The sequence below is a fragment of the Arvicanthis niloticus genome, chromosome 2 (assembly GCF_011762505.2).
Source record: "Arvicanthis niloticus isolate mArvNil1 chromosome 2, mArvNil1.pat.X, whole genome shotgun sequence".
Taxonomy (NCBI): domain Eukaryota; kingdom Metazoa; phylum Chordata; class Mammalia; order Rodentia; family Muridae; genus Arvicanthis; species Arvicanthis niloticus.
In genome coordinates, this window is record NC_047659.1 from 74,259,534 (window position 1) to 74,287,097 (window position 27,564).

Here is a 27,564-nt window from a genome sequence, read left to right on the forward strand (position 1 = left end):
CACCCCCATTTACACATTAATCCAAGGGCCAAGGTTCAAACCTACTAGACCTTCTCTGTAAACTGAACACCTTTTTCAGTAACTCCATGTCTCCTCTCCTCTAAGTCTATCAGAGATGCCCAGACTTGAAATTCACACTGAGGTTATATTGAGATGGTCTCGCCTCATCCTGAATGTACTGGGCCAATCTACAAAAGGGACCACCATGAGGAGAACTGGGTTTCTGGTTACCTAGGCAACACATTTACTGAGCTGCCCAGTATGTTCCCACAAATTGTTCTAGCATCAGCACAGACCAGGGTGAAAAGGACAGACAAGGTCTCTGCTCTCATGGCTCCTACTCTTGGGTGGGCGGTGTGGATATTAATAAATACATTCAGAAGGCAATATCAAAGCATCCTAAGTGCTAAAAATATAAATAAGTAGAGATTTGGTCACAGATTTCTTCCCTCTGTGAAAAATAATGGGCCCATCCCTACTGATCCATCTTGGATTTGATCCAGACAAGGTGAGAAAAAGCTCAAAACAGGAAAAACAGGCTCCTGGGATCCAATGAGTTCTCTAGGGAACAAACTCTCCCTGACTTCAATGTTCTCATCGCCTCTCCCACCTGCTATGGTTATTAAGGAGCAAATGCTCACATTTCTGACGATCTTGCTGGGTATTAACTTCCCCCAAAACATGCTCACACATGTCACTGACGAATAAGCAGGCGGTTACAGCAATATGCCATTATGTGCATGAAACAGGAACAAGAATTTGGGGACAGAAGAAGAGAGAAACACTCAGGTTTGAAATTTCCAGAAAGCTGAAAACACATGAAAAGTACCACCCTTTTCCCACAGCAGAAAATATATTAGCAAACAGACGAAGCATTTTTGAGATTCAACTTAATGGCTTGCAATTTAAAAACCACTCTATCAATTCAGCCCAGGGGTCCTCTGAGTTGTGGACAAGTCTGATGAGAGATGGAAATGTACCAAAAGCTATTGGGCTGGGACTGAAGAAATGGCTCAGCCATTAAGAGCACATGCTGTTCTTATAGAGGACCCAGGTTTTATTCCTAGGACCTACACAGAAGTTCACAATAATCTTATTCTGTACCCAGTCTTACAGATGCTACAGCTGAGGCTTTCAGGAGGGGGCCCTTTGTCTAAGGCCTGCCCAGGTTACCTGGCACAGCAGAAAGTCTCTCACCTTAGACTATAAGTGCGTAACTAACTGTGACGACAGTTCCAGAGGATCCTATGCTGTCTTCTGATCTCTGTGGAAATAGGCAGGTCTTGGGGGGCAGAAAACAGAACTGAGCTGCTAGTACCACATGCATGGGAATTTCAAAGCCAAATGAGGCATGAAGTCTGCCTCTGATCAAGAAGCAAAAATGCCTCCTGACAGTCTCTGTTGTCCATTAGCAAGTCTCAAGACCTTTGGTGAAAAAACCAAGCTTGTGAAGAAGAGCCAAGCCCTATCAGATACACCATGTCACACAACGCTGAGGGACTAACATAATACTGAGACCAAATGACATGTCGTGGAATCGGTGTCTGTGATTGTTAACCATTATCATCAACTTCATGGAATTTCAATTCAGCATAGAAACACACCTCTAAGCATTTCAAGAAAGTCTTAATAGAGCAGAGAAAACCCCAGGTTACTAGTGGCCACACCTCAAAGGAAAACTATTCTCTCCTCTAACTGGCACTAGTTGTCATAGCTCCTCTGATTTGGGAAGGGTGAGAAGTAGGTCTTGGGTGTCTTTCCCCCATCCGTATTGGAATTCTAACTGGCTTGAATGTGGTGAGCCTTGTGCTGGCAATCTCAACTTCTGTGAATTCTGAAGGCACTCTGAGTTTTAGACACATGGAACACTTAAAATAACACAGAAAAACACAAGTCTCTGTGTTCTCTCTTTCTCTGGGGAAGATATTAGAGGACCCTGAAGCTGTGTCTGGAAATTAAGGAGGGCCAGGCAACACTTTAGCAAACTAGATTCCCTGAAGTTAGAGGGTCTCAGAGTCATACAATCATAGCGCCTGATTACCCTGGTCTAATCTAGTTTGTGGCCCTTGGGAAAGGAGCCCCATGGCACCAGGTACATTTATGTGCATATTCCTATACATACAGAAAGATATTCTAGAAGACCACTCAATGTAATACTCTTATAACAACATGTTTTTGAAATGGAAGAAATGTGAACTAACGCTTTCTGGGTACAGTAAATAGTCTCCACCTTATACCTTTTTATAACATGCTCACACACGCACATGCACACACACACACATATATACAAGTGTGTATATGCGAGTGTATGTTCATGTGCGTGTGTGCATGTGCATGTGGGAACCAAAGATCAACCAACCTTAGGTGTTCCTTGGGAGCCATGCATCTTGTTTTTTGAGACAAGGTCTCTCTCTCTCACACTGGGATCCGTGGTTCACCTTATTACCGTACCACCAAGTCATCTTCCCAGCCCAGCTATAAGATTTTTTGACTGTATGAATATAATCATGTTCCTAACACTTTTTAAAAAAGATTCTAAAATTAACAGTAGCCACTACCAAGATTACTCAGTGTGGGTCTGCTTTTTCGCCTCACCCCTGGGATATTGGAATACTGCCAATGCACAGCTCAGAGAAGCGCTAGGCTGTGTTTCTTACTTGCTGCTGGAGTACCAGGCTTTTAGGATGCCAACGAGCCCCTCAGGGGAGGTGAAATATCATCCAAAATAGGTGCCCCAGCCTGTGTTTCTCTGGGTAAGAAACTGCGGGGGCTGGGACGGAGGCTGTGGTTCACAAACTCCTGTGCACCCAGACTCCACCAGGAGACTCCAGACACCTCAGGACCTCAGGAGTTGGGAACTGGGCTGCAGGCCTGCAATGAGCCTGGGGCAGGGTGGAGGTAGGGAATCCAGCTTAGCTCCAAGTGAGTGCCCAGAGTATGGAGGGGCTTCTACAGGAGACGTAGGCTCAGCCCTGTATGATGAAGGCCTCCCCCCACATCGGTTCTTGCTGAAAGAGACAGTCTTTGCTTGTCCTAACTGCTTTATTCATGGCGGATGAGGATGCATTTGACTCACTCAGGGTAAACCAGAGATTAAATACCTTTTGCAGGAAGGGATGCCCAGGAAGGGAAGCTCATTGGCTAAACACTCGGGGCCTATCCTGATACCTCATTAGCATGGAGAACTCTAAATTCTATGCTGTGTGACCAATTGTTATCATCCTTAGTAGGGTGTTGTGGTCACATGCTCCAGGACAGAAACCTGGTCAAGGGCTAGTTTGAACTCCTATCATTCTCAATTATGAGTTTTATTGGGGTTTTGAACTTTGCAGTTCTTCTGTCTGGTGGCACGGTCCACTGCCCACAAATGAGAATGGTCTGAAACCCAAGAAAGGGCTGTGGATTCCAAGTAAGTTCCAAGCAGGAGTGTAGTATCAGGAAGCAGGCAGGCATAGGGGTGACGGATTCCTAAAAGTTCTGAGAACCTGCACTTCCATCCCTCCCTGGGCTGGTCACCTGAGAACCAGAGATCCAAGGGGACTCACTCAGAGGAGGAAAAGGAGGTGAGGAGTGGGGGCAGGGCCAAGAGAAGGGAGCAGTGCTGGCTAGTCAGGCTGTGGGTAGACCACAGCCGAATCAGGTTACGCAGCTGCCTCTACACTGTCTATCCTGCCTGTCCTTGTCTATCAAGAAAAGGACAACTCTAAAAAAAAAAAAAAAAAAAAAAAAAAAACCAAAAAAACCTTTACTCACGTCAGCCAAACTGAGAGTTAGGAGGTCTCCCATATTTCCCCCTCAGTCTAAGGTCATCCTGACGGTAAAGACATTTGAAAGAGACACTTGTATCCCTCCCATAACCCATCAGACTACAGAGACAATAGTCCTTAAGAAACTGGAATTTCCCCAGGAATCCCAGGCTCAAATGAAGAAAATACAGGTGCCAGTCAAAGGGGACACTTGTCTTCCAGAAAGAGATTTCATGTAGTTGGCCAACTTGTCAGAACATCTTACAGCACAGTCTAGATCTGAGACAACGGTGGGTCGTGATGATCAGGACCACACCGTGACCAAAACTGCTTAGTTATGTGTACTTCTAGCCTTTACTTAAGCCTACATTCTTATGCCAGGACCCCAGAGATGAACTACTATATCCTTTTGCTCCTCTTTCAACATCACTATATTGAATTAATCTTTTTTCCTGCATTTCACCATTGTCTGTTTTTAAATTAGCTGTTGAGGCTATGGGGCAGAGTAGCTTCTTAGGGCAGCCAGAGCCCAGACTCTGCCCCGACTCAGGTAACACTGCCATCTCCAGTGGAATCTAGTAGATGCTGCCCCTCCTGTGGGCACACTCTGTATCCCTTCCCTGCTGAAATGAAAAGGAGAAACTGGCAAAGAGAACAGAAAGCTCACTAGTTAATTGTTTGATTTATAATAATTTACTAGAAACCTGTTATGTGTTAGATATGATGCCCAGTACAAGAGGGGGAGGAGATAGAACTCAGGCAAAGGTCTTCTTCTCCCTGACCACTCTCTCATCAAAAGCTGAGATTTCGTAAGAATTACACTGGGGGCCTGAGTTGGAGACTAGAACTAGACTAAAAAAATCCAGGCCTGGTGACATGTACTTATAACCCCAGAGGAAAATAGAGAATAGCTGGGGAAATAGAGACAGGAAGGAATCCTGGGGCTTGCTGGCCAGATCTGCTGAGGCCAAGTCACTGAGACTCAGAAAACAGGATGGATGGCCCCTAAGGAATGATAGCCAAGGTTGTCCACTGGTCCACATGCATGCATGTGCCTGCATACATATAAACACAGACGACACAGATGACACACACACAGAAAGATACATATACACAGAGACACATATACAGAGACACAGATATACACTCACACACAGGATAAATACACAAGTACACTACACATACTCACACACAGGGACAAACACAAATATACACACCATACACACTGGACATATCCAAACACATCACTCCCACACAGGGAACCATACACACAAAAACACGTATACACACATACAGAGAGACACAAGAACACGAGTCACACACACACACACACACACACACACACACACACACGTGTGCACACACAGTCCCACACATATAATCAAGGCATCAGAGATACTGGTCTAAATCAAAGCAAAGGTAATTCCCCTCCTACCTTCACTATCTGGCTCACAAAGTTTATCTAGCTCATGGGTAAAACATAGAAAAAAGAGGAAAGCATGCAGACGATGGCTGGATTCATGAGATGGTAGCCTGCAATTCCCAAGATGAAAGGGGATGAACCTCTGGATTGCTAATATCTAGACATAGGTTCCTATGTGGCTTAGAAGCCTAGAATTCTGGCAACCTACTTTCTATTTTTCCTACTTTTGCCTCAGATTTCTTCCCTGACAACAGAAATGCAATTACTTGCTGGAACAAATTAAAATAATAAGGAATAAGCACGAACTGTACCTGAGACAGTGTCTCATTTTCTAAGTCATTTACTATTCACATGTGTCAGGCCCTGATATGCATAGCTGTTGTATTTCTGTGGTTTAGCCTAAGCAGTATCTGCAGAGGAGCAGAAACAGCCCGGCTTCTAACCAAGATGACCTCAGAGACCACAGCTCATTAAGTCTACAAGCAGCTGCCTGGGTCTGAATACTGATGGCCAATTCCCTGATACTGACAGCGAGCAGCAAGCAACCAAATGCATCTGACCTTCCTACTCCCAGGCCTCAGAGAATCTGTGGATAGTGAGACACCCACAGAACCAGATAACTGCAAGAGGCAATCAAGTTTGTCATCTTTTGTAGATGAGCTTCTGACTTGTGGTAAGGCTTTGCAAGGGTTGGTCATGAAGATTCTACCAGCTCTGGCTGACTCTGAAGCCTACAGGCCTAGGACTCCATCCTTCTCCTCGACTCCTGCCCAGGACAGCAAACAGGCCTTGCCTAACCTCAGATTTAGGCCCTGAGAAACATGTGATTGGAGTAGCAATGTTAGGTCCGGAGCATAGCCCTCAAAGAGTTAAAAGGTAGACAACCACAAAGGGAGAAAGGGCTGCTGAGGCTGGAGGCTGACATGAAAGGGCATATGGTCCAGGCCACACCCACACGATCAGTTTCCCATTCCCAGGCCCCTGGCTTCATCTGACCACAGACTTCTGGTCACTGCCCCTCCACCACAAGCAGATGAGTTAGAAGGAAGTTACGGAGCCAAAAGCAATGGGAAGGAAATGTTTACATGGGACATGTGAACCCAGTGAAAGCAGAAATAGCATGAAGTTCAGTGAGCAGGCAGAAGGAGCTACAACAGGGGAAAAGAGGGAACAAAGTACTGGGCTACACTGTGTCCCACCCTGACACCTGCCCGCACTGACCAGCTGAGCTGCCATTCACAGGAGTTCCTGTGATGACATAGTCCACTGTTTCTCAACCTATGGGTCACGACCCCTATCGGGATCACGTATTGGATAATCCTGCATAGCAGATATTTACATTCTAATTTGTATCACTAACAAAAATACAGTTATGAAGTAGCAACAAAGCCATCTTATGGTTAAGGGTCGCCACAACATGAGGAACTGTATTAAAGGGTCACAGCATTAGGAAGGTTGAGAACGAATGACCTAGATCCTGGATCTCCTCCTCATCCCATGTTGTCAACACAGTCTCTACTCTTGTTGGCCTGAAAGTAAAGCAGGCAGCTCCAAAGTTGGTGTCCAGGCAGCACAGGCACGGGGCACAAGGGACTGTCAGACGCTCCCTCACTCACCAACCACCATCACTCCTGCATGTAGGGGTGGAGCGCTGAGGGGTGGAGAAGCAGAACAGTCAAGTCCTTGTTGGGTTTTTTGTTTGTTTTGTTGTTGTTATTGTTTTGTTTTGTTTTGTTTTGTTTTGAGACAGGTTTTCTCTGTGTAGCCCTGGCTGTCCTGGAATTCACTCTGTAGAGTAGGCTGGCCTTGAACTCAGAAATCCGCCTGCCTTCCCAGGTTAACATTAGAGATGAGCAGGCCCCTTTGGGCAGGTGCCACCATTCAGCTAGGAATGGTCAAGGGAGCAATGCTAGCTGTTAAATACTTGGCTATCCCAAGTTCTCTCTCCCAACTGCTTTAAAATCTAGGAAACAGCAAGGCCCTCCAGGCAGGCTCCAAGCCAGATGTCAATGCTGTGCTTACCCAACCTGACTGTTCCTCCTCTGAAGATCCCACCTAGTGACTACAAGACCTGTTTGGAGTCACCAGCCCTTTAAGTAATAGCATACAAAAGCTCGCCTTTCAAAGTCCTTTGGCCTATTCCATTGGGATGCACTGGAGTCAGTGTCCCTGGATGGGGCACATCACGACCACTTCCCCATACCTGTCTGCACCCCAATGGGTATCAGTGGGAACACTCAAGAAAAGGAAGACCACCCAATAATAAGCACAAGTTAAGTTCCTAACTCTGAGGTATATGCTGCGTGGGGCTGCATGCACACTCGAATACTCCAACCGCCTCTCAGGTGGGAATCTTTCACGTTATCCTCCTCCACCCATAGGAGACTAAGACACGGAGAACTCAAATGAAGGCGGTACACTAAGTCTAGAAAGGAAGAAGACAAGCTGGGGAGAGAGAGAATATGACTGTTGGGAATGGGGGGAGAGAATTCCTCTAAAACCAGCAGGCAAGTCTCAGGACCTCTGACTGATCTAAGCCTGGGCTGTGGATCTTATATTGCCAGACTGGAACTTTCCAGACAGTCTAGAAACCTTGAATTTTAGGGAAGAAGGGTAGATTTCTAAACAATATTTAGACCAACACATGGGCCAGCCACACTGGTCTCCAGTTGCCACTTCTTTTTAAGGACTTTCCTGTCCCCAAGGACAAGTTTCTCAACTGCAGCACAAGGTGAAGATCAGGCAGAACCAGATGAGTTCAAAAGACAGACCTCAAGGGCCTGGCCTGGTGGTATACTTGTCATTAATCAAGTCATAAAGGACTTGAGAGGCAGAACCAGGAGGATCTGATAGTCTAAGACAAGCCTGGTCTATAATGTGAGTTCCAGGTTAGTTGGGGCTACACAATGAGATGTCTCAAAAAGAAAGAGGAGAAAAGAAAGGAAAGGAGAGAAGAGGAGAGGAGGGGGAGGGGAGGGAAGGTAGGAGAGGGGAGGAGGGGGAGGGGAGGGGAGGGAGGGGGAGGGGAGGTAGGAGAGGAGAGGAGAGGAGAGGTAGGAAAGGAAAGGAGAGGGGAGGGGAGGGAGGGGAGGGGGAGGGGAGGGAAGGTAGGAGAGGGGAGGAGGGGGAGGGGAGGGGAGGGAGGGGGAGGGGAGGTAGGAGAGGAGAGGAGAGGGGAGGTAGGAAAGGAAAGGAGAGGGGAGGGGAGGGGAGGGAGGGGAGGGGGAGGGGAAGGGGAGAGATGGGAGAGGGGAGGGGAGGGGAAGGGGAGAGAGGGGAGGGGAGGGGAAGGGGAGAGATGGGAGAGGGGAGGGGAGGGGAAGGGGAGAGAGGGGAGGGGTGAGGACAGGGAGGGGAGGAGAGGGGAGGGGGGAGGGGAGGGAAGGGGAGAGAGGGGAGGGGAGGGGAGGGGACGGGAGGGAGAGGGGAGAGAAGGGGAGGGAAGGGGAGAGAGGGGAGGGGAGGGGAGGGGAAGGGAGGGAGGGGAGGGGAGGGAGGAGAGGAAATGAAAAGGAAAACTTAGTTCCACCCAAACTAGGGTTTTATTTTTAAAGACATCATCCCATCAAGCACACTTACTTCAAGATCTGTTAGTGAGGCTATACTCAGGTACATCAGGCCAGCACTACAGGACTCTAGTGTCTTCTGACAACATGGCAGACTGGGTTTAAAGTCCCACCACTTCTTGCAGAGATGGCCCCAGTGAGCTAGTCCTCTTCCGTCAACCTGTGCTCTCATCCATACAACAGGGAGACAGCTTCCAACTTCTGGGTTTGACACTTGTACAAGGGTAAGTCCACACACAGCCTCAGAAGGGCCTGGCGCATTCTGCTCAACAGGTACTTGCTACAATCATGGCCTCTTCTCAGCCCCCTGCTTTTCCCAGCTGCGTTTCCCACTACAATCAGCGAACTCAGACAGATGGGAACCTCTAAGGTGGACTGACCTCTGGGATTTGAGCACTGGAATCCTTAGACAGCAGTCTCAGCTCAGACTGGCCAGAGATCAACAGTCACCACAGTCTCTTCTCCTTATATTTTTGGTTGTGAGCCTATCCTTTAACGGCTGAGCCATCTCTCCAGCCCCAGTCTCTTCTCCTTAAACATCTCTGGGGCTCCCTTTACGTCATTATCTTCCTCCCCAAAACAGAAGTGTGTGATTGGAGAGAGGAGGAATGCACATTCCTGCCTCAGGCTGGCTGCAAATAACTCGTCTCCAGCTTCTAAAAGTCTTACCTCTAAATGCTTATTTTTGCAGAGAAAAAGTCCTCCCTGGGAGCTGAGGATATAGGGTGAGGAACGGACAGACAGGTATGTCCTCGCTGCCCTGTGTACCTGATTGCTAACTGTTCACCCCTCAGATTTCCGTTTAGGAATCAATCCCGTCCCCAGTCCGATGATGTGCTGATTTGCTGCCACCCACGCAAAACATAAGACAATGTTTCCCTGCCTAGCTCTTCTCTAATACAAGTTCAGATCCACTCATCTCAGTGGCTACCCAGGACCATGTTAAGAATCAATCAGAGCCCACCACAAATATTCCATAAGTGAGTAACAGCACCAATAGCCCCTCCGTCTATGCACTCCAATCCAGGTTCTCATGAGAACCTGGTAATCTTTGTTTTCTCGCTGTTCCAGCACTTGCTGGCCACATAAGAGTATAGTTTCCTAAGGAAAAATGTGATGCACATCAAGACTCAGCTACTTCTATCAGGAGTGAAGCTGGAGTATTAAAACACCACATCCAAGCTCCAGAGAATTCAGACAGGAAGGTGTGCAGGTGGAGCCAGCACTATAGACAGTGAGGACTGGCAATCTGGCCAGAATAATTCTATTCAGGAAGCTCATCTCCTAGCCTTTGGGGATATTGAGTCATGTTCTGTTTCCTAAGGCAGTTGCAAGTAGAAAATATTCTGATTTATGGTTTTCATATTGACAAAACAGGTGCCTTGACTTTCATTTGGAGGAAAACCGGCCACTCTGTTTTGGATGGACTTACTCTTAAGGTCTGGAAATACTTGTCTCTAAATTCAATATTATGTTTTAGAACTTGGCCACACTTGGAGCAAAGTTCTTCCCTGTACAACTTCAAAGACTATGTTTTCTTCAGTGCAAAGACAGTGTTTTCTTCAATGACACATTTTAAAAGAAAGGGCTAACATTTGCAGTGACTGAATTATAAGATCCAGTTACACAAGCGTGCCTGCTTTCTGGCCATCCTGCGTACTGGCTCCTACTTTCAAGCATCCATCTCTCCCAGGTGCATCCTGACTACACTGCTAGAAAGGGAGCCATGAGAGCTGTCAGCAACGTGTACACACACACACACACACACACACACACACACACACACACACACGGACCTGAGTTCAGAACCCAAGACCCAAGAAAGAGCTGAGCATGGTGGCTTGGGTCTGCAATGCCAGCACTGGGATCGAGGCAGTTTCCTGGATCTCATTGGTAACCAGCTTAGTCAAATAGCTATGTCCTAGGTTCAGTTTTCCAAAAAACAATCAAGGTGAAAACTGTAACGTGTGTGTGTGCGTGTGTTTATATGTGTATCTGTGTGTCTCTCTGTGTGTTTATCTGTGTGTCTGTGTCTATCTGTGATAGACCATATACATGCAGGTACCCAAGGAGGACAGAAATAAGTAAAATTAATAAGATGAAAAACAGCCAAGGAAGATACTTGATTTCAACCTGTGCCCACACTGCAAGTACACAGGCAGGCAGGCAGGCAGGCAGGCAGGCAGGCAGGCAGGCAGACAGACAGACAGACAGACACACACACACACACACACACACACACACACACACACACACACATACACACACGGAGGGAGGATCTCGGGGAAGACAGGAAGGTAGAGGGGGAAAAGGAGACCCAGGGGAGAGGATTAAAGACTTGGTGACTTGGGTGATTATCAAATTTTTTTACTGCTTGGCTGAATAGAATGGAGAACCAAGAGTCATTTCCTCTTAGACTTGGTCTCCACAGAAAGAAGAAATAGCTGGCTGTCCTTATAAGAACTCAGCCTCACCCAAACTTCAATTTCAAGCACACTCTTTGAGCAGCCCATCCAGCTCGAGTTCAAAGTGAGGTTACCTCATCCAAAACACTAGGGAGATGTCATGCTGGTTCTGGCCCCAGGACAATTCATCACCCGGCCCTGTGGGGACTGTTCACAGCATTTAACCCCCATTATTCTTAAGCACCCATCGTAGGAGCATAGAGAAAGCCTAACATTCATTGAACATTTCTTTTGTATCAGACTTTGTGCTAAGGACACTTAAGCAAGATTACAGCCTTCCCAACTGCCATGAGGCTGGTGCTATTATCACCCACACTGAATGAAAGGAAAAACAGACAGAAAATTAAGCAACTTCCCCAAGCTCATAGAACTTAACTAGTCTGGATGCCCCAGGCTCTGAATCCAGTGGTGTCTGGCTCTCTTACACTGAAGCATTCTATTGAGCCTAGAACTGATAAACCACATAGTAGGGCTGACAGAATTAACTGAAGAGTGAGCCTGGGGACAACTCAGCCTTCCCTCCTAACACATCCTCTTTGCAGCATTCCTGTGTTGTCCACCTTTATGCCCTCCACCCTGTTAAAAGTACTGATCTATCCTGCAAACAAAACTTAGGAGAAGAAAGAGACTCAAAGCCCGAGTTTCTGAGAATGTGGGCAGAGCGGCACATCCATCCACATCAGTACTGAGGTCGCCAGGCAGCCGTGTGTCTCTACATACACTCACAGACGTGGAAGCATGTTGGCTGGCTTGCTTTATGCAACTTGAGATGTCCAGGTGTGGTCTTTTGAATGAAAAAGAACTCCATAGGTTTGTATGTTTGAATGTTTGGTCCCCCAGTCAGTGGAACTGTTTGGAAGGATTAGGAGGTGTGGCCTTGTTGGAGGTAGGTAACTAGTGGTAGGCTTGGAAGTTTCCAAAGCTCACTCCAGGCCAGTGTCTCTCCACTTGTTACTTGTGAATCGGGATGCAAAGCTGTCAGCTACTGCTCTAGTGTCAGACCTGCCTGCTTCCCATGATGCTCACGGAATAACCCTCTGGAGTTTTAAGCAACGCTCCCCTCACCCAAATGTATTTCTTTATAAACATTACCTTGATCACGGTATCTGTTCACAGCAACAGAATAGTAACTAAGACACCAGGTCACATATCTGCCTGGGACATGCTTCACATTCCCAGATGTACTCTGTGTGCCTCTGTGTAAGGGAATCCTGTCTCCACTCCAGCCACTAGGTTAAAGAAGCCAAAAAGCAAAAGTACCAGAGGCAAACAGAGACCAAGCTCTGCTTTCTAAAAGCTCCAGCTTACTCTAGGCTCAGATCACACCTGGGCTGTTGTTCCAAACCCCAACCACTGTAATTCCCACCAGGCTAAAGATAGAGAACCTTCAGTGGTACCCCTAAACTATACAGCATATCTATAGGGGTGCTATTTCTCGGGGCTGAGGGGGGCACAGTAAGTGATGGGCTTATTAAGGACCTCTGGGGGGGTTACAAAAACAGAAGCAGAAAAAAAGCCAAGAACATAAGTTCTCCCAATAAGAGATTTCTCCCAGACACAACAATATGGTACAGGGCAAGGTTTGGCTGTGTGCCTAACTGTCCACCATCCCTTCATACCATCTAAGCCTTGACACTCAGCATGATGGTATGATCAGGCCTTTGGGAGATGCTCAGCTTTAGGTGGCTTTTAAGGGTACAGTCCTCAAGATAGATTGGTGTTCTTGTAAGGGACCCCAGAAAGCTGGCCTTCTACCTTTGAACATGCAAAGAAGAGGTCATGTGAGCTCATAGTGAGGTGGTGACCCCAAGCTAGCCATCACCAGAAGCCGAGCTGGTCAGCACCTTGAACTTCAGGGCTCCAGAACATAAAGAAATACATTTTGGGTGTTAATGCCACTCTGTCTGTGGTAGTTATTACAGCAACCCAAGCGTACTAGTGTGGATTTCCAGATGCAGATGTTCAGACAGGAGTTCAAATCCGGATCCAACTGTAAAATTGTGCAACCGTGGGCAGGTCATGTGTCTTCTCTCATGCATGGTTTTCTTATATGTAAACTATACATAATGAAGAGACAAACATATGCGTACACAGTGGGTGCCTCAAGTTTTCTAGGACACAATACATTGTCTCAACAGAAATGTCATTCTTTAGTGTGCCTTCTTGGCCAGACTTGGAACCAGTGTATTTTGTTTGGTCCGCACCAAAAGCTTGGAGAAATTTACATTTCTTTTAAAGCCAACATTTGAAAGTCAGATACACCAATTAAAAAGAAAAAGATAATTTTAAAACTTTTTTAAATGTAAAAGAGCTGGGCACTGTGGCTCAGGCCTTTAATTCCACTACTCAAGGCGCAGAGGCAGGAAGATCTCTGTGGGTTAGATGCCAGCTTGGTCTACAGAGCGAGTTCCAGGAAAGCTAGAGCTACATTGTGAGAGTCTGAACTCATTTTTAAGAGAAACAAAAATAGGAAGGAGTTTTAAATAAAAATCTTAACCGCAGGAGCATCGCAGGAGCCAGCCACCCCATTCAGAAAACCCCTTGGCACATAGTGCCTTCTTGCTTCCCTGAGCTTCAGGGCTGGTGACATCAGGGTTGGCTCCCACCTTCCTAGCTGCCCACAAAGATCTTTGAAGTACAATGTCAGGATCTGTCTCCTGAGGTGAGAAACAATTAGCACATTCCTGATTCACTGGCTTATTTATTTATACTTCCACTGGGCGCTGAGGGACCTCAGGAAAAGGCCGGGAACTCAGTGCTTGGAATAAGCTGGGTTCTTTCTTGCTAGTCTGTGGCTGGTAACCTGGCTTGCCCCTGACACATACCTTCTTGGGACCTCACTCTCCTTCCCTGTAAAATGAGGTTTGGAGCTAGATGGTCTCTTTTGTCTCTTTCCACATTTATGTAATTGTGACATGAAATTCAAGTGCATAGGAGAGATGTGACACAGCTGTTTGCTTATGCGCTGTACAGGTTTTAATGAAAACAGAGCTCTTAAACACCCTGCTGACCTTAACACAGATCTTAATTCAACATAAACAAGGCCTGAACAATGGCCTTGTTTGTTGTTCTACCCACTACAGGGCTGGTCTTTAGCCTAGATATTCTGTATTTAATATACCCAGAGAGGAATTAAAAGGCTAGCTAATTCAACCTCCTAACCCTAGCTGAGCCTGGGGCTGTCATTTCATCAAGACACAAATCCAACTGTACTACCACCTCCTTCCCCTCCTGCATCCTCTGTCTTTAGGTTTCTTTCAGTCCCTTGCTTATTGCAAGCATAGATACCTGTGCATTTGCTGACTCTCCCACCTGAAGCCCCCTCCCCCCAACGAATCCCTGTTGACCCTCAGATCAGAGCATAAGTATCACCTCTCCTATCCCCTGACTTCTTGGCAAAACCAAGTCACATTACCACACTTTATCATAGCAACTATGTCATAATTGGTTGACTAATAAGCATCTTCTCATCTGACTATACATTCCATGAGAGTGAGCTGAGATGTGGCTCAGTTGACAGAATGGTTGTCCACTATGCAAGAGGCCCTGGGCTTTATCCCCAGCATCTTATAAACCAAGGATGATAGCCCACACTTGTAATCCCAACCCTTCGGAGGTAGAGATAGAAGGATCAGGAATTCAAGGCCATTCTCAATTATACAGTAAATTCAAGGTCATCTTGGGCTTGTCTCAAAATAAACAGACAACAACAACCCAGGAATGTAAGGTTCACATATGTCTGCTTCAGCACTTGGCTATCATGGAGATACTCAAATATTTGTTACTAAGTCTTTTATTAATAACAGTAAGTCTCAAGTAATCTGGCTCTAAACACTAAATCATATTACCTAATGCAATGCTTAATGCTTACACAGAGCTCAGTAAATGTTTCCAGAACTTGTACCAGCCCCCACCTATCAACCTGTACAGCACAAGTACATTATATACATGGGCATAGACAACATGTCAGAATGAGAAGTCTAGCTGCTGACGGTCTCAGAACAACAGTGACCACAAGAGCAATTTAACAACAGAGGAGCGACAAGGACCAAGCAGGGCTGTGGGGATGGGAGGTAGGGAGGACCCTAAGTCCCCTAACGGGAAAACAGCACTGGTTTTGGCCAGCCAAGTACCTGATGCTTTCATTCAGTGCATACAGCTCATTGCTCTGCAAGCCGCCCCCTTTGAAAACGTTGATCACAGCCGTCTGCACACTGCAGAGAGAAGGAAACACAATCCCAGTTAGGTGATCTGCCTCCGGGGGCCATATTTTTAAACAGCCCACAGGGAAGATCACAGAAGAGCTAGGAAGCCCAGGGCATACACAGCTATCTTCTCTTCTTCTTACTGTTCCAGAAGTACGAAGTATTGAGGAGAGTGAGGCAAAAGAATTCAAAGGTAGTTCTAGGCCTCTTGGAGGTCATCCAGGGTTTCTTCCCCTTGCTCACATGGAGGGGGCAATGAATCAGCTCTCTGAGAACTGCCATCTCTGGGTTCTGCAAGCATCCAAAAGCATTTATTGCCAGCAGGAGCTGACCCTGCCTGGGTTCTTACAACTGGAAAGCCACCATCTCAGATAGAAATGATAACTCCCTTGCTAACAGAATTTTCTGTGTCCTGCCTTGTCCCTTTATTTCACCCTGGAGAAGGACATATACTGGCATAGAGTTCCATCTCTTAAAGGGCCACAGTCAGGGCTCAACTCCACATTCTGAAGGACCAAGGCCGGAAGCATCAGCAGAGAGCTTATTATAATATTGTCTGTGCTGAGGAATTTCACAAAGGATGATGACCCTCAGAATGCCAGAACATTCCAGGCAGCCCTCCTGAGCTGCATCAGCTGAGTGTGCCCGATGAGGAAGTTCAGAAATGCCTTCATTTATCCAGAGTTCAACACAGATTTGAAAACCAACAGCCCACCAACTTATAAGGCAGTACTGATTTGCTGATCTGCTCGGGGCTTGGTTCACAAACTTGGCTAGACAGCTTCCAAAGCCACATCTCCTTCCCCACATAACAGCGGCTCAGGTGAAGGAGACTGCAGCATAGGCCATGCGTTTAGTTTTGCACAGAAGCACACCTAAGCTTCCTAAAGGGAAACAGGTGATATGAGGTCACTGGAAAGACTCTATGCCCTTAGATACTCACCCGCTGTAGGGTGTTAGAGGGCATGAACAGTAACTGTAAATTCTAACCCCATGATCCCAGGCTCGTAAAACTGACTCTGATAGGCCAAAACTCACAATGAGCTACTTTCTTGGTATGAAAACAGGGGTACTTGCCCCACCCATCATTGGTACCATGATCAGATGTCAGGAGTAAAGCTCTCAGAGGTAGCAGATACTCAGCCCACCCCCAGATAACCCCAAACCGCTCTCCGGTGGTGCTGGTCCCACAAGCCCTTACCTGTTCCAGGCAGAGTTGGAACTTAGCTGCAGAGCCTGGCGGGCAGCCTGAAAGCGGGGCAGCTCACTGAGTACCGGGGAGCTCATAAATCGTGGTCTAGGCCGGCGGAAGGAGCCCATCTTGTGGAACTCAATGGGCAGGAGGGGAGCAAGGCCGCGGGTCATAAGTCCAGGTGAGGACTGAGCTGCGTCTTGAGGACCAGAAGCTTCTGGCCACCCACAGGAAAGGCTTCTCTCAATGCTGCTGCTGGGGTGTCTTCAAACCTTACTCTCAGCCAACACCTGAAATGAGAGACAGCCTTTATTGAGAACCTGGCTGAAAACATGTAACTAAAGGATGCTGGCTACACTCTCTAGCTAAATGATCCTACAAATCAATGAAGAGAGAGACGCAGCAAGAGCCTCCATTGCAGCTAAAGTTCTCATCCATCTGCCCGTGTGTGTGTGTGTGTGTCTGTGTGTGTGTGTGTGTGTATGTGTGTGTGTGTGTCTGTGTGTGTGTCTGTGTGTCTGTGTGTGTCTGTGTTGTCTGTGTGTCTGTGTCTGTGTGTGTTGGACATGGAACCCAGGGTTTAGTGTATGGTAGGCCAGCACTCTATGCCTGAGCTACATACCAAGCCCTAACAGAAAGCCAGCCTTTGTGAATACCTCAAGAAGGTAAAAGCTCCTCTTTTTTGGCAATAAAGACCTTCTACCCTCTGTCCCACTCACCATGTCAAGGGGCTTTCTCTCCCAGAAGCATTTCACCATTTCTTTCCTTCTTGCTATGTGTTCATTCAGTTCATCAGGACGTATTTACTGTTCGACATGGATTAACCATTGTAATGTGTCAAGCACTCAGTATCTGTACAGCCCAGACCCTGCCTTCCAGAGACGCATACTCTATGGTAAAGATGACTGACTATTCCAGAACCTGTTTTTCAATAAACACTTATTGAGCCTATCTGCTCCAAGCACTGAGGTACTGGGGGATGATAAGATGATAGCCATAGGACTGTACACGTGCCCATTCATCTGTCCCATGACCCTGCCCCAGGCTTCATGTCTTGCTTATTCCCTTTCCCAGGTTTCTGAGCTAAGTTTTGCTCTCTTTTACCAAATTATATGCCTTTTGCCCCATGCATTTCTAAGTCGAACTGATTCTACAAGGTTGGGTCCAATAATTTTGCTGCTGAGAAGGACTAGGTACAGGCTGATAATCTCAGCTACTCAGAAGGCTAAAGCAGGAGAAATCTAAAATCAAAGGCATTCTTAGGATACATATAACTGTGAGTTCAAGGTAAACCTGGAAAACTTAATTAGACCACACACACACACACACACACACACACACTCAAAAGAAAACAATTATAAAAAGTGTTCACAAAAAAAGTGTCCACAAAATGACCCAGCAGGTACAAGTGCCTGCCACCAAGCATGACAACCCAGAGTTCAATCCGTATGAGAGATAAAAGGAAAACCAACTTCCAAAGTAGTCCTCTGACTTCCACAAGTGTGATATTGTGCACATGCGTGCACACACACATATACATTACCTTTGTTTTAAGTAAAAAGAGGGCTGGGGATGTAACTCAGTAGTAGAGCCCTTGGCATGGATGCATGCCTTAAGCTCTTCAGGTCCAATGTCCAATTCCAGACACACACATACACACACACACACACACACACACACACACACACACCCCTCATTCCTTGTGGCAAATCACGAGGTGCTTGAAAGTTTCTGGTGGGTGCCAATGGCTTGGCAATAAACTTTGGTTCTGGGTTTCAAGAATTAACTTGGCTTCTTCCAAGTTATTTGACTTCAGACACACACTGTATAATGTTCTCAGGTGCGTATGTACCAACTTCACAGGACTGGGGAAGGATGAAAAGAGATCACCTGACATGCTCAGCATAGTTGCTAGGCATCAGAGACAGCTAGCTCCCTCTCGTGCTCTTCTTTCAGTACATTTGGACCAACCATTGCAATCCTCCCAGCAGAGAGAAGTACTACAAGAAACAGGAAAGAGTCAAAGGCACTTTCCCCTGAAATGGTTTGGTGGATTTGTCTGAGAGAGTGGTTGTTTGTTTTTGTTTTCTGCTACTTCAGGCCAAGTTAACGCAGATAAACCAGAAAAGAGATCCTCCGGGAAAGAAAAGAAAGAAGATTCTAGCCTTGAGAGTCAGCCTGCAGGTTGGCAAGAAAAGTCCCGCAGCATTTGATGGACAGGGGAGGGACACCACAGCCAGCACCATGACAGTGACACAGAGCCTTGACAGGAAGACATGGAGGTGGCTACGTGTTGGCAATAGGCCTATTTACACTGGATTCCTAAGACCAACCTTCAGAAGAAGGATGGCAAGTTCCCTTTTGTAACTTTGTAAAGGGAATAGAAGCAGACTCCTATGTCATTTTCTTGAAGAGTCTGCCTGAGAACCCTGTGCACTGAGCAAACCAATAGTTATCAGAATTGACCAATAAATGTTATAGAAGCCTGTTATGTTCCAGAGAACATATGTCCCAAATACCTCAGAATCTGGAAAGATCTGTGCATGGCAGTGATGAGGGAAAGGTGAAATAAAACCAGGCATCCCTCAGAATCCCAACACTGGCTGGAGGAGGTTTCACTTGTCAGGAAAGTTCTCTCTATTTAGACAGGATGCATCCCTGGGCCCAGCTTTGAAAGGCCTGTGAAGTGCAGCTCACTGTGTAATTACCGGATATTAACTCACTTTGTGAGGACCTTAACCGGAGGCAATGAAGCTACCACCCACTCAGGGGCACTAGCTCAGGGAAGCAGAAAACTTCAGAAGCCACATTGTCAGGGGTTGCACGCATGCCTAACTTCTCCTAGGGGCTGAGATTCCAGAGGATAAAAGGAGGCTCCTGCCCCTCCATGCCTCAGCTATAGCTACCAGGACTCCCATCTCAAGCTATCTGAGCATCTCACACACACCCAAAGCAGCCTTTGTCACAAGGGACAGCTTCAGGAACATGACCTGCTCCATTATAAACAAAGGTAATTTTCAGCCAAAAGAACGGACAATGATCACAATGCCCACACCCTGACTCAAGGGTCACATACAGCAGAAAGCTCCTTCTGACTGGTTTTTCAGCCCCCAAACTCTTCCCTTCTCAAATGACACAGGATGAAAACACTTGGTGGTGATCCACACCATCCCTACTTGTCACAGAGCCAAGCAACTGCATGGAGACTGTGGGAGGATGCTATGAGACCTGCTGACAAGGGCCTGAAGAAAGGTTGGTTGGCACAGCCTACATACATCTGCTATGGCACTGGCCCTTCAGGCATAGGCTTGTCCTGACCCAGAAATGACAAGTCGGAAATGACAGGGCAGACGGGGCCTAAGAGTACAGCCATTTAGAACTAACACGTGAAGCAAATGAGCAAAAAGACTTATCCAGAGTCTCCATCATAGGATCAAGCACAAACTAGAACATGCATTCCCCAGTGTCAGACCTGAGACATTCTGCAGCTCCAAGGAGGCCACGAGAGTCACTCACCACTGAACACTCAAGCCTCAGCTCATTGTTCAAGGCTAAGGTAGAGTTAACCATGAATGAAACACAGGCAGCTGCCCAATAGGACACTGGGCACTGTCACCAAGGTGACTTATTTGGCCCTCCCAAAATGCCATCTAAGTTAGAGAAGTTAGGTAACCACCCTGAGGGCACACAGCTAGCTAGAGGTAAGTCACAGACAGGTGACAAGGTCAGTCTGCCTTCCCAGTTCCTCAGCACTTTCCATTTTCCTACTAAACTGAGTGAGACAGGGAATCAGAGAATCAGAGCTATTGACTTTGAAGTATCAGTCGCCAGTCTTCATATGAAAATCTAAATCTCACGCCCCTGAGATAAGTAAACTACCAAAATCAACTCCATGGCCACACATGTTTGGGACAGGAGGAACAGAGAAAGAGAAAGGACACCATAAGGAAATGCAGACTCTGACAGTCAGTCAGACAGCCACCTTTATCCACTGTATGAACTTGGACAAGGTACCTGGCCTCTGAAGCTTGATTTTTTTTCTCCCCCGAAAAGTGTACACCGACAGTGAATCCTTTAATGAGTAAATACTTGTAAAGCACTCACTGGATAGGATGACCTGGGACACACCCAGACCAAGTTCTCAGCACCAAGCACATGTAGCTGTAGCGGAGGGACAAAGGACTGCCTCTGGATAGAGGAGACAGATGTCTACGGGCCACATCTGTAGACACATGGCAGTTTATAAAGGGAGAAGGGCAACCCTGTGTTAGGATGAGTTGGTCTATTTCAACTGGGCGTGTTAATTAGGGCAGCCAAAAGGGGCCTTTTGATTTCTGGACTTCAGTACTTTGGTAGCTGGGCCTTGGTGGTCACCCTCAGGAGGAGGAAGTATCCAGCATCCAAATGAGGGGATGAATTTGGTGGTTAGCTTTACAGAGATACTCTAACTGTGTAGCAAGGTAAAGGGCATGTGAACAGAAGGAAATTGGCAAAACCTGCTGAAGCCACGTCTGCCATGCTCAGGCCTTCCAGAGACCTTACTCACGACAGTACCTGGCTAGTGGTGAGTGAGACACGGTAGTGACCACATCAATGAAAGAGCATTGCTTGGCACCCTTTCTAGGTTGTTCAGCCCACACAGCAGTGGGAGGACAACAATGCTTCCCTTGGCTGCTAGAGGTGTCCCTCAGCACTTGCAATGCTTTGCCTCCAGCCAGGACCCTGACAATGTCACAGAAATGGACTCTGTCTCTTCACGCCTTTGGTAACTCACAGCTTTGGATTCTTGAGGGGTTACCAAATTTGTACATCCCCTGCTTCTAAATCTCACCCAACCCTGGGATGGGGATATAGCTCAGTCAGAAGAGTACCTTCTTAGCCTGCACGAGCTCTGTATAAGCTGGTGCAATCATGCCTGTCTGTGATCCCAGCAGTCCAGGTGAAGACAGGAGGATCAGTAGTGCACGGGGAGTTCAGAGGGACAGCCTGGGCTACAGAAGACTCTTTACTATAAACAAGTAAATACATATATGTACAAACAAACATACCACATCCAACCATGGGAAGCAGACAGAGCAGGGAGTCCACTTTTAATGAAGAAACTGAATCAGAGTGACTCACCCTTAACAAGAATTGAGCCAGGACTGGACAGTTTTAAGTAATCCAGAGCTGGTCAAGAAAGACTCCGCCTTTAAGCCTGGCTCCATAATGTCCCAGGCCAGGTATTCGGTTTTGTCTCTTTTTTTCTTAAATATTTCAAAATGTTCTCACTGTAATTCACACTTGAAAAGCGTGTATGCATACAAGCACACACTGCAATATGATCGGGAACTGCCAGCAGCTGGAGGAAAAGAGCGGTGCCTCGGAAGGCCACGCTCACACCTTCTGGATAATGGCGCATTTGCTTCCATGGGACCATAAAGAAAACATTCACAGTGTTTGCAACAGAAGGGGCAAGGCCTGTAGTATCGAGGCAACTTTCCCGAAAGCTGAGAAGTACTGCACATATTGATGCTATCTATGATGTTGTCTGTAGCCATATGGCCATTCAACACTTAATATGTGGTTTGTGCCACTGAGGAGTGGATTTTCATTTTATTTAACTTTGTGTCTGTATGAACAAGGTCACGTGTGTACAGCTGCAGGCATGACGATTAATCCATAGATACCTATTCTCTACACGCTGACCAGTGTGGGTTTCTGCATTAATCCATCCACTGTGCAAAAACACTTCTCTGATGAGGGTTAGATCCACTAATCTCCAGTTGAAGACAAGTCTCTAGAAGGCAGTTTGCTACTATATCCGCTCAGCAAAAACTGGTAGAGGTTCACCTTTGAGGCCTAACAACTCCCCAGCCTTGGGCTTTTGCCCAGATTTATAGTGTTAGGCATATGTTTGATCCTGTGGGGTAATCCTGAAACGTAATATGAAAGCAGTTTGTTACTCCTAAAATATTCGTGCCATGGGTGTGGTAGCCCATAGTCATATCTTGCCAAGACAGCCATGACTGTTGCCTCACAGGGTTCATAGCTCCTGATGCCTTTCTCTCTCGGCAGCTTGCATACCACCTCATTTTTCATTCCAAGAGACCAGCCTTTCATTGTCCAGACTTGGTTCATTCAGCTTGGTCCATACAGTTGGCCAGTAAGCCCCAGGGATCTGTCTGTCTTTGCCTTCCCAACACTGGACTTACAAGCACACAACCAGCTTTTCTACATCTACATGGATTCTCAGGAGCAAACTCAAGTCTTTACACTTGTTTGGCTAGCCCTCACTTCACTTTTAATAGCCATATTTTTTTTTTTAACAAGGATGACTTAGTTCTTTCTTCCTCCTAGCGCACTACAGTAGTCTCGATTCATTTTGTGTTGGTCTGCTTTACTATTAGAATGGCAGCTGAAACAACCACTTAGGAAAATCTCACATTTTACTCTATTTAGGAAGACTCCAGGGTTCTGGAACTACAAAGGATGAATTTGTTTGTAGGTCTTGGGGCCTTGATGCATTTCTGATGGCTGGATCTGATGGTTATTAGCCAGCGTCACCCTGTGGCTCTAACATCCACCCACACACCAGTTCAGAAATAGCACACAGGAAAGGCTAAGGGGAGATACGTCTGGCTCCAGAAGATAAACCACCACAAGACTATGTCACTCCGGGCTATGGATCACAGGAGCTGTCATCATCGTTCCCCTTCACTCAGAGGTAGGCACAAAGAATGACTGAGGTGAGGATACCCTCTAGACAAAGTCTCACACAGCCCAGGTTGGCTTTGCATACATTATAGCTGAGGATGACCTTGAACTTATGAGCCACCTCCGAAGTGCTGGGGTTACAGGCATGTCCCACCATGATAGGTTTATTTTTAGGTCTTAATCTTCAAAAGTCCTAAGTATTCCTCACACAGCAGAAGCGATAAGCTCTTAAGAGCAAGAGATTACCCAGGATTGGTGGGTCTCCATGCAGTCCATGCAGCCTCAATGGTGGGTTGAAGAAGACAAAGAAGGGGCAGAGAAGACAGACAGCACAGGAGAAGTTGGGAAGACAGAGGCAAAGACTTCAGTGATGCCTCCACAGGCCAAGGGATGCCAGGAGCCTCTCAGAATCAGGAAGAGGAAAGAAACCAGCTGTCTCCCAGAGCTTCCAAAAAGAATATAGCCCCAAATACAACTTGATTCTGGACCTGAGCACTCCAGAACTATAGGTAAATAGATCTCTGTTGTTTTAAGCCACATGGGTTGTGGTAACTTGTTACAGCAGATACTAGAATCTGATACTTACTGCATTCGTAGCCTTGGACTATCTGAACTACAGTTCAACATCAAGAATCAGAAATAAGGAGAGTTTCCTTGGTGAGATGTTGTGAAGACCAGAGACAAACACACCAGTCTATATCACCACTACCACCAGCACCTCCACCACCATTACTACCACCTCCACCTCCACCACCACCACCTCCACCACCTCCACCACCTCCACCACCTCCACCACCTCCACCACCTCCACCACCTCCACCACCTCCACCACCACCTCCACCTCCACCACCTCCACCACCTCCACCACCATCACCATCACCTCTACCACCACCACTACCACCTCCACCACCTCCACCTCCACCACCACCACCACCACCTCCACCACCACCACCTTCACCACCACCACCTCCACCACCACCACCACCTCCACCTCCACCACCACCTCCACCACCACCACCACCTCCACCTCCACCACCACTACCACCTCCAGCACCTCCACCACCAGCATCATCACAGAAAGTGCAGGTCTAATGTCTCTCTACATTTCTTTCTGAAGGACCAAGTTACCTAAATTGTCATTTAACAGTGCTTAAAATGGGTAGGTTTAGGTGTTAAATAATCTACTTCAGTCTCTGGACATCTGAGGTGCTAGGTCCACAAAGCACTGTGAGGGTCACAGAGCCCCTGGGAGGCCTCACTGGCCTGGCTCTCTAGGGGCCCCACATAGTTTCCCTGGCAAGCTCTTCACCCAAGGCCCATGATGGGATTCTTGGAAGACAATTTGTTGTCCTTCTTTGTTCCCACAACTGGCAGGGCTGGGGTTTGGGGACAAGGAAAGGTTGTAGATGGCACAGAGGCAGGGACTAGGCATGGGATGGGGAGGGGCTCAAAGGCAAGGGTGGGATGAGGATGGGGCTGGGGCCCAGGGATGGGGTTGAAGAATGAGGGCAAGGGTAGGGATAGGAATGGAGATAGGCATGGGGATGAGGACAGGACCTAAGGAGAGGGCCGGGTAGCAGGGAGTGATATCAGGACCGTGCCCACCATGACAAGGGCAAAAGAAGATGAACGTGCAAAATGAAATCCACTAAGGCTCCAGCCTGACTTCTGAAAAAGGAAGCAGAATTGTGACACAGCAGCTTAAAATAAAGAAGTGTGTAGCTGGTAATGACTGGAGGCTTCCAGGAAAAAGCCACTCTGAGTGTAAATAACAAAGTCAAAGAGAGAGAGCCACCCAGTCTGATGTAACCTCCTGGAACAAGAGGAGAATCCAGTTCCCAGGAGGACAGAAACAGTCCATTTCACATGCTCCCGGCGCTCAGCAGCTCCTGCCTTGCATCCTGAACACAAGAGCCAGTGTCTCCCTGCAATGCAGAGACGCACCAGGACTTAGCCCCTCATTCACAGTCATGGTTACTCAGCTGACCCATCCTCTTACAGCAGCAGAGCTGCCTTTGTAAGGATGATGGGAATGGCTGAGCTGGTGACTGGGGTCCGCCAGACATAGGCACTTGCCATGCTTGCATCCTCCTCTCAAAGGCAGACAGAGAAGCAGTGACCTGCAGATGGTTCCTGTTATGCTGGTCAGGATTTTGTCAATTTGATACAAGCTAGTGTCCTCTGTGAAGAGGGAATGTCAACTGAGGAATCACCCCCATCTGACTGGCTTGTAGGCAAATCTGTAGGGCATTTTCTTGATTGATGATTGACTGGGAGGGCCCATCCCACTGTGGGTAGCGCCATCCCCTCCTCAGGCAGATTGTCTTAGGGTATATAAAGCAAACAAAAACAGCAATACAGGAGGAGCGAGCCCTGAGTGAGCAGTCATCCTCTTTGGTGCCCTCTAGTACCTCCCTCCAGGTCTCTGCCCTGACTTCCCTTCATGACGGACTGTAAGCTCTAAGATGAAATAAGCCCTTTTCTTCCAATGTTGCTTTTGGTCATAGCCTTTATCACAGCAACAGGTCGCCAACTAGGACACACCTCTACTCACATGTGGTCAAATCGAAACGTGCCACATATTTCACACTGTGTGGCAACCCAAAGCCCAGAAAAGTCCTTGCCCTGGCTCCTCCAGTGACCAGGAATCAGGTTCAGTTACCATGCCCAATACACCGAGAAAGCTGCAGGGATACACAGTGACAAATCTATCGAAGGTCTCACACTTAGGAGTGTGATGAGACAAGAACCCAACAAGAAGAGTTTACAGCACGCACAACCTTCGTGTCACCTCAAAAACTCCCCCATGTCTCTGAGACTATAAACTCTAGGCTAACCTCCAACACTCCTGCCTCCAGCCACTGCATGCCAACTCACTGGCCTGTGTTATTTCCACCACCACCATCTATCCCCTGCTCAGGGCATCCCCACATGCTGGGCCCTCTGCATAAAATATCTCCCACCCTGTTCTCCAGGCTCAATCCTGCAATCCGTCCTTTAGTCAGCAAAGCCCTCTTCTCCCCTTCACCCGTTGACTAGTTCTCATCATTGCTGAAGCATCTCCTCCTGCACCACCTTTGTGGTCTTATCACAATCAGCTTTTCGAACACATGCAAAATTGTTACTTTTTTTAAAGACCCGTGTTCTCAGGAACCCTATGGTACCCCACTCACTGCATATGCTATGTAGAAATGAATGCTATCCAGGGAGGTTTGGAAAGAAAGAAGACTGACCTTAGAGCTGTGCATGTATCATTCTGCCATTACTATAAAATAGCCTGGAGGTCTGTTATATTTTACTGTAGAGCCTAAGTGGACTCTAGAGCCCTGGGACAGACACCAAGCATGCTGGTTCCTCCCCAGAGCTGTGGCCGACTGACAGGGGCACCAGTGAAGTCTGTTTTGTGCATGCCTTTCTGTGCTTTCTGAATTTGAAACATGAATCATCGGGATTATTTATTCCAATAAACAAAGGCATTAACAGTGGTTCCTACATCCCAGAAAAAAAAGACAAACAAGGAAGAAAGGTTATCTTTCTTCTAATTTGTTCAAAGACAGTTCTCAGAAAGTGGTTAGAACCAGAACTTGGCTTTGATCAAGATGGTGCAGGGTTAACATTACAGTCCACTCGTTCATGTACTCGCTCACTCCATGTTACTCACAGGCATAGGTATTCTACAGCAGGGCTGCTGTGGGGAGAAACCTGGGGGCCAGGAGTAAACCCTGATGGAAGGGGAAATGAAAGATGAAGTCATTTCTCCCACCCCACCCCCACACTGCTGTTTTGTTTTGTTATTACAACATGCATCACAAACTGACTCAACAGGACTCAACAGGCTCTAGCCAGGACAGTGAGTAAGGGGCCACCAACTTGTCTTACTAAACAGCACCTACCCAGATCAATGAAGGCGGTCACCGCACAACCCAACCAGCCTGACATTGGGATATTAGCCCAGTTTTACCTGCTCTTTCCCAAGGCCCAGGATTGTCTGCACACGTGCGAGCATGTGTGTGTGTGTGTGTGTGTGTGTTATATCTGATGGCTATGTGGATGTTCATGCATGCACATGCAAGCAGAGGACAGAGGAAGAAGTCAATCTCTGGTGTCTGCTTCTATCCCTCTCCACCTTCTTCCTTTAAGACAGAATCTCGTACTGAGCTGGAAGCTTGCCATTCTGGCTATCGTGGCTGGCTATTAAGCACCTGGGATCTGTCTGTCTCCTTCCTACAATGCCAGAGTTAAATACATTGGCAGCCACATCCGGCTTTTTA

The 27,564-nt window shown here is 47.1% G+C and overlaps 1 protein-coding gene across 6 annotated transcripts in view; it reads right to left on the minus strand.

Annotated features, from left to right (window-relative positions):
• The window catches only part of Prr5l (proline rich 5 like), a 170,593-nt gene that overhangs the window by 41,517 nt on the left and 101,512 nt on the right, over positions 1-27,564 (minus strand). For all 6 annotated transcript variants that reach the window (XM_076929330.1, XM_034495974.2, XM_076929329.1 and 3 more), the window contains 2 exons: positions 16,607-16,887; positions 15,334-15,414 (listed from right to left, as the gene is read on the minus strand). In XM_076929330.1, coding sequence (XP_076785445.1) covers positions 15,334-15,414; positions 16,607-16,770 — 245 coding nt within the window. In that variant the 5' untranslated portion in view covers positions 16,771-16,887. The remainder of the gene's footprint in view (positions 1-15,333; positions 15,415-16,606; positions 16,888-27,564) is intronic.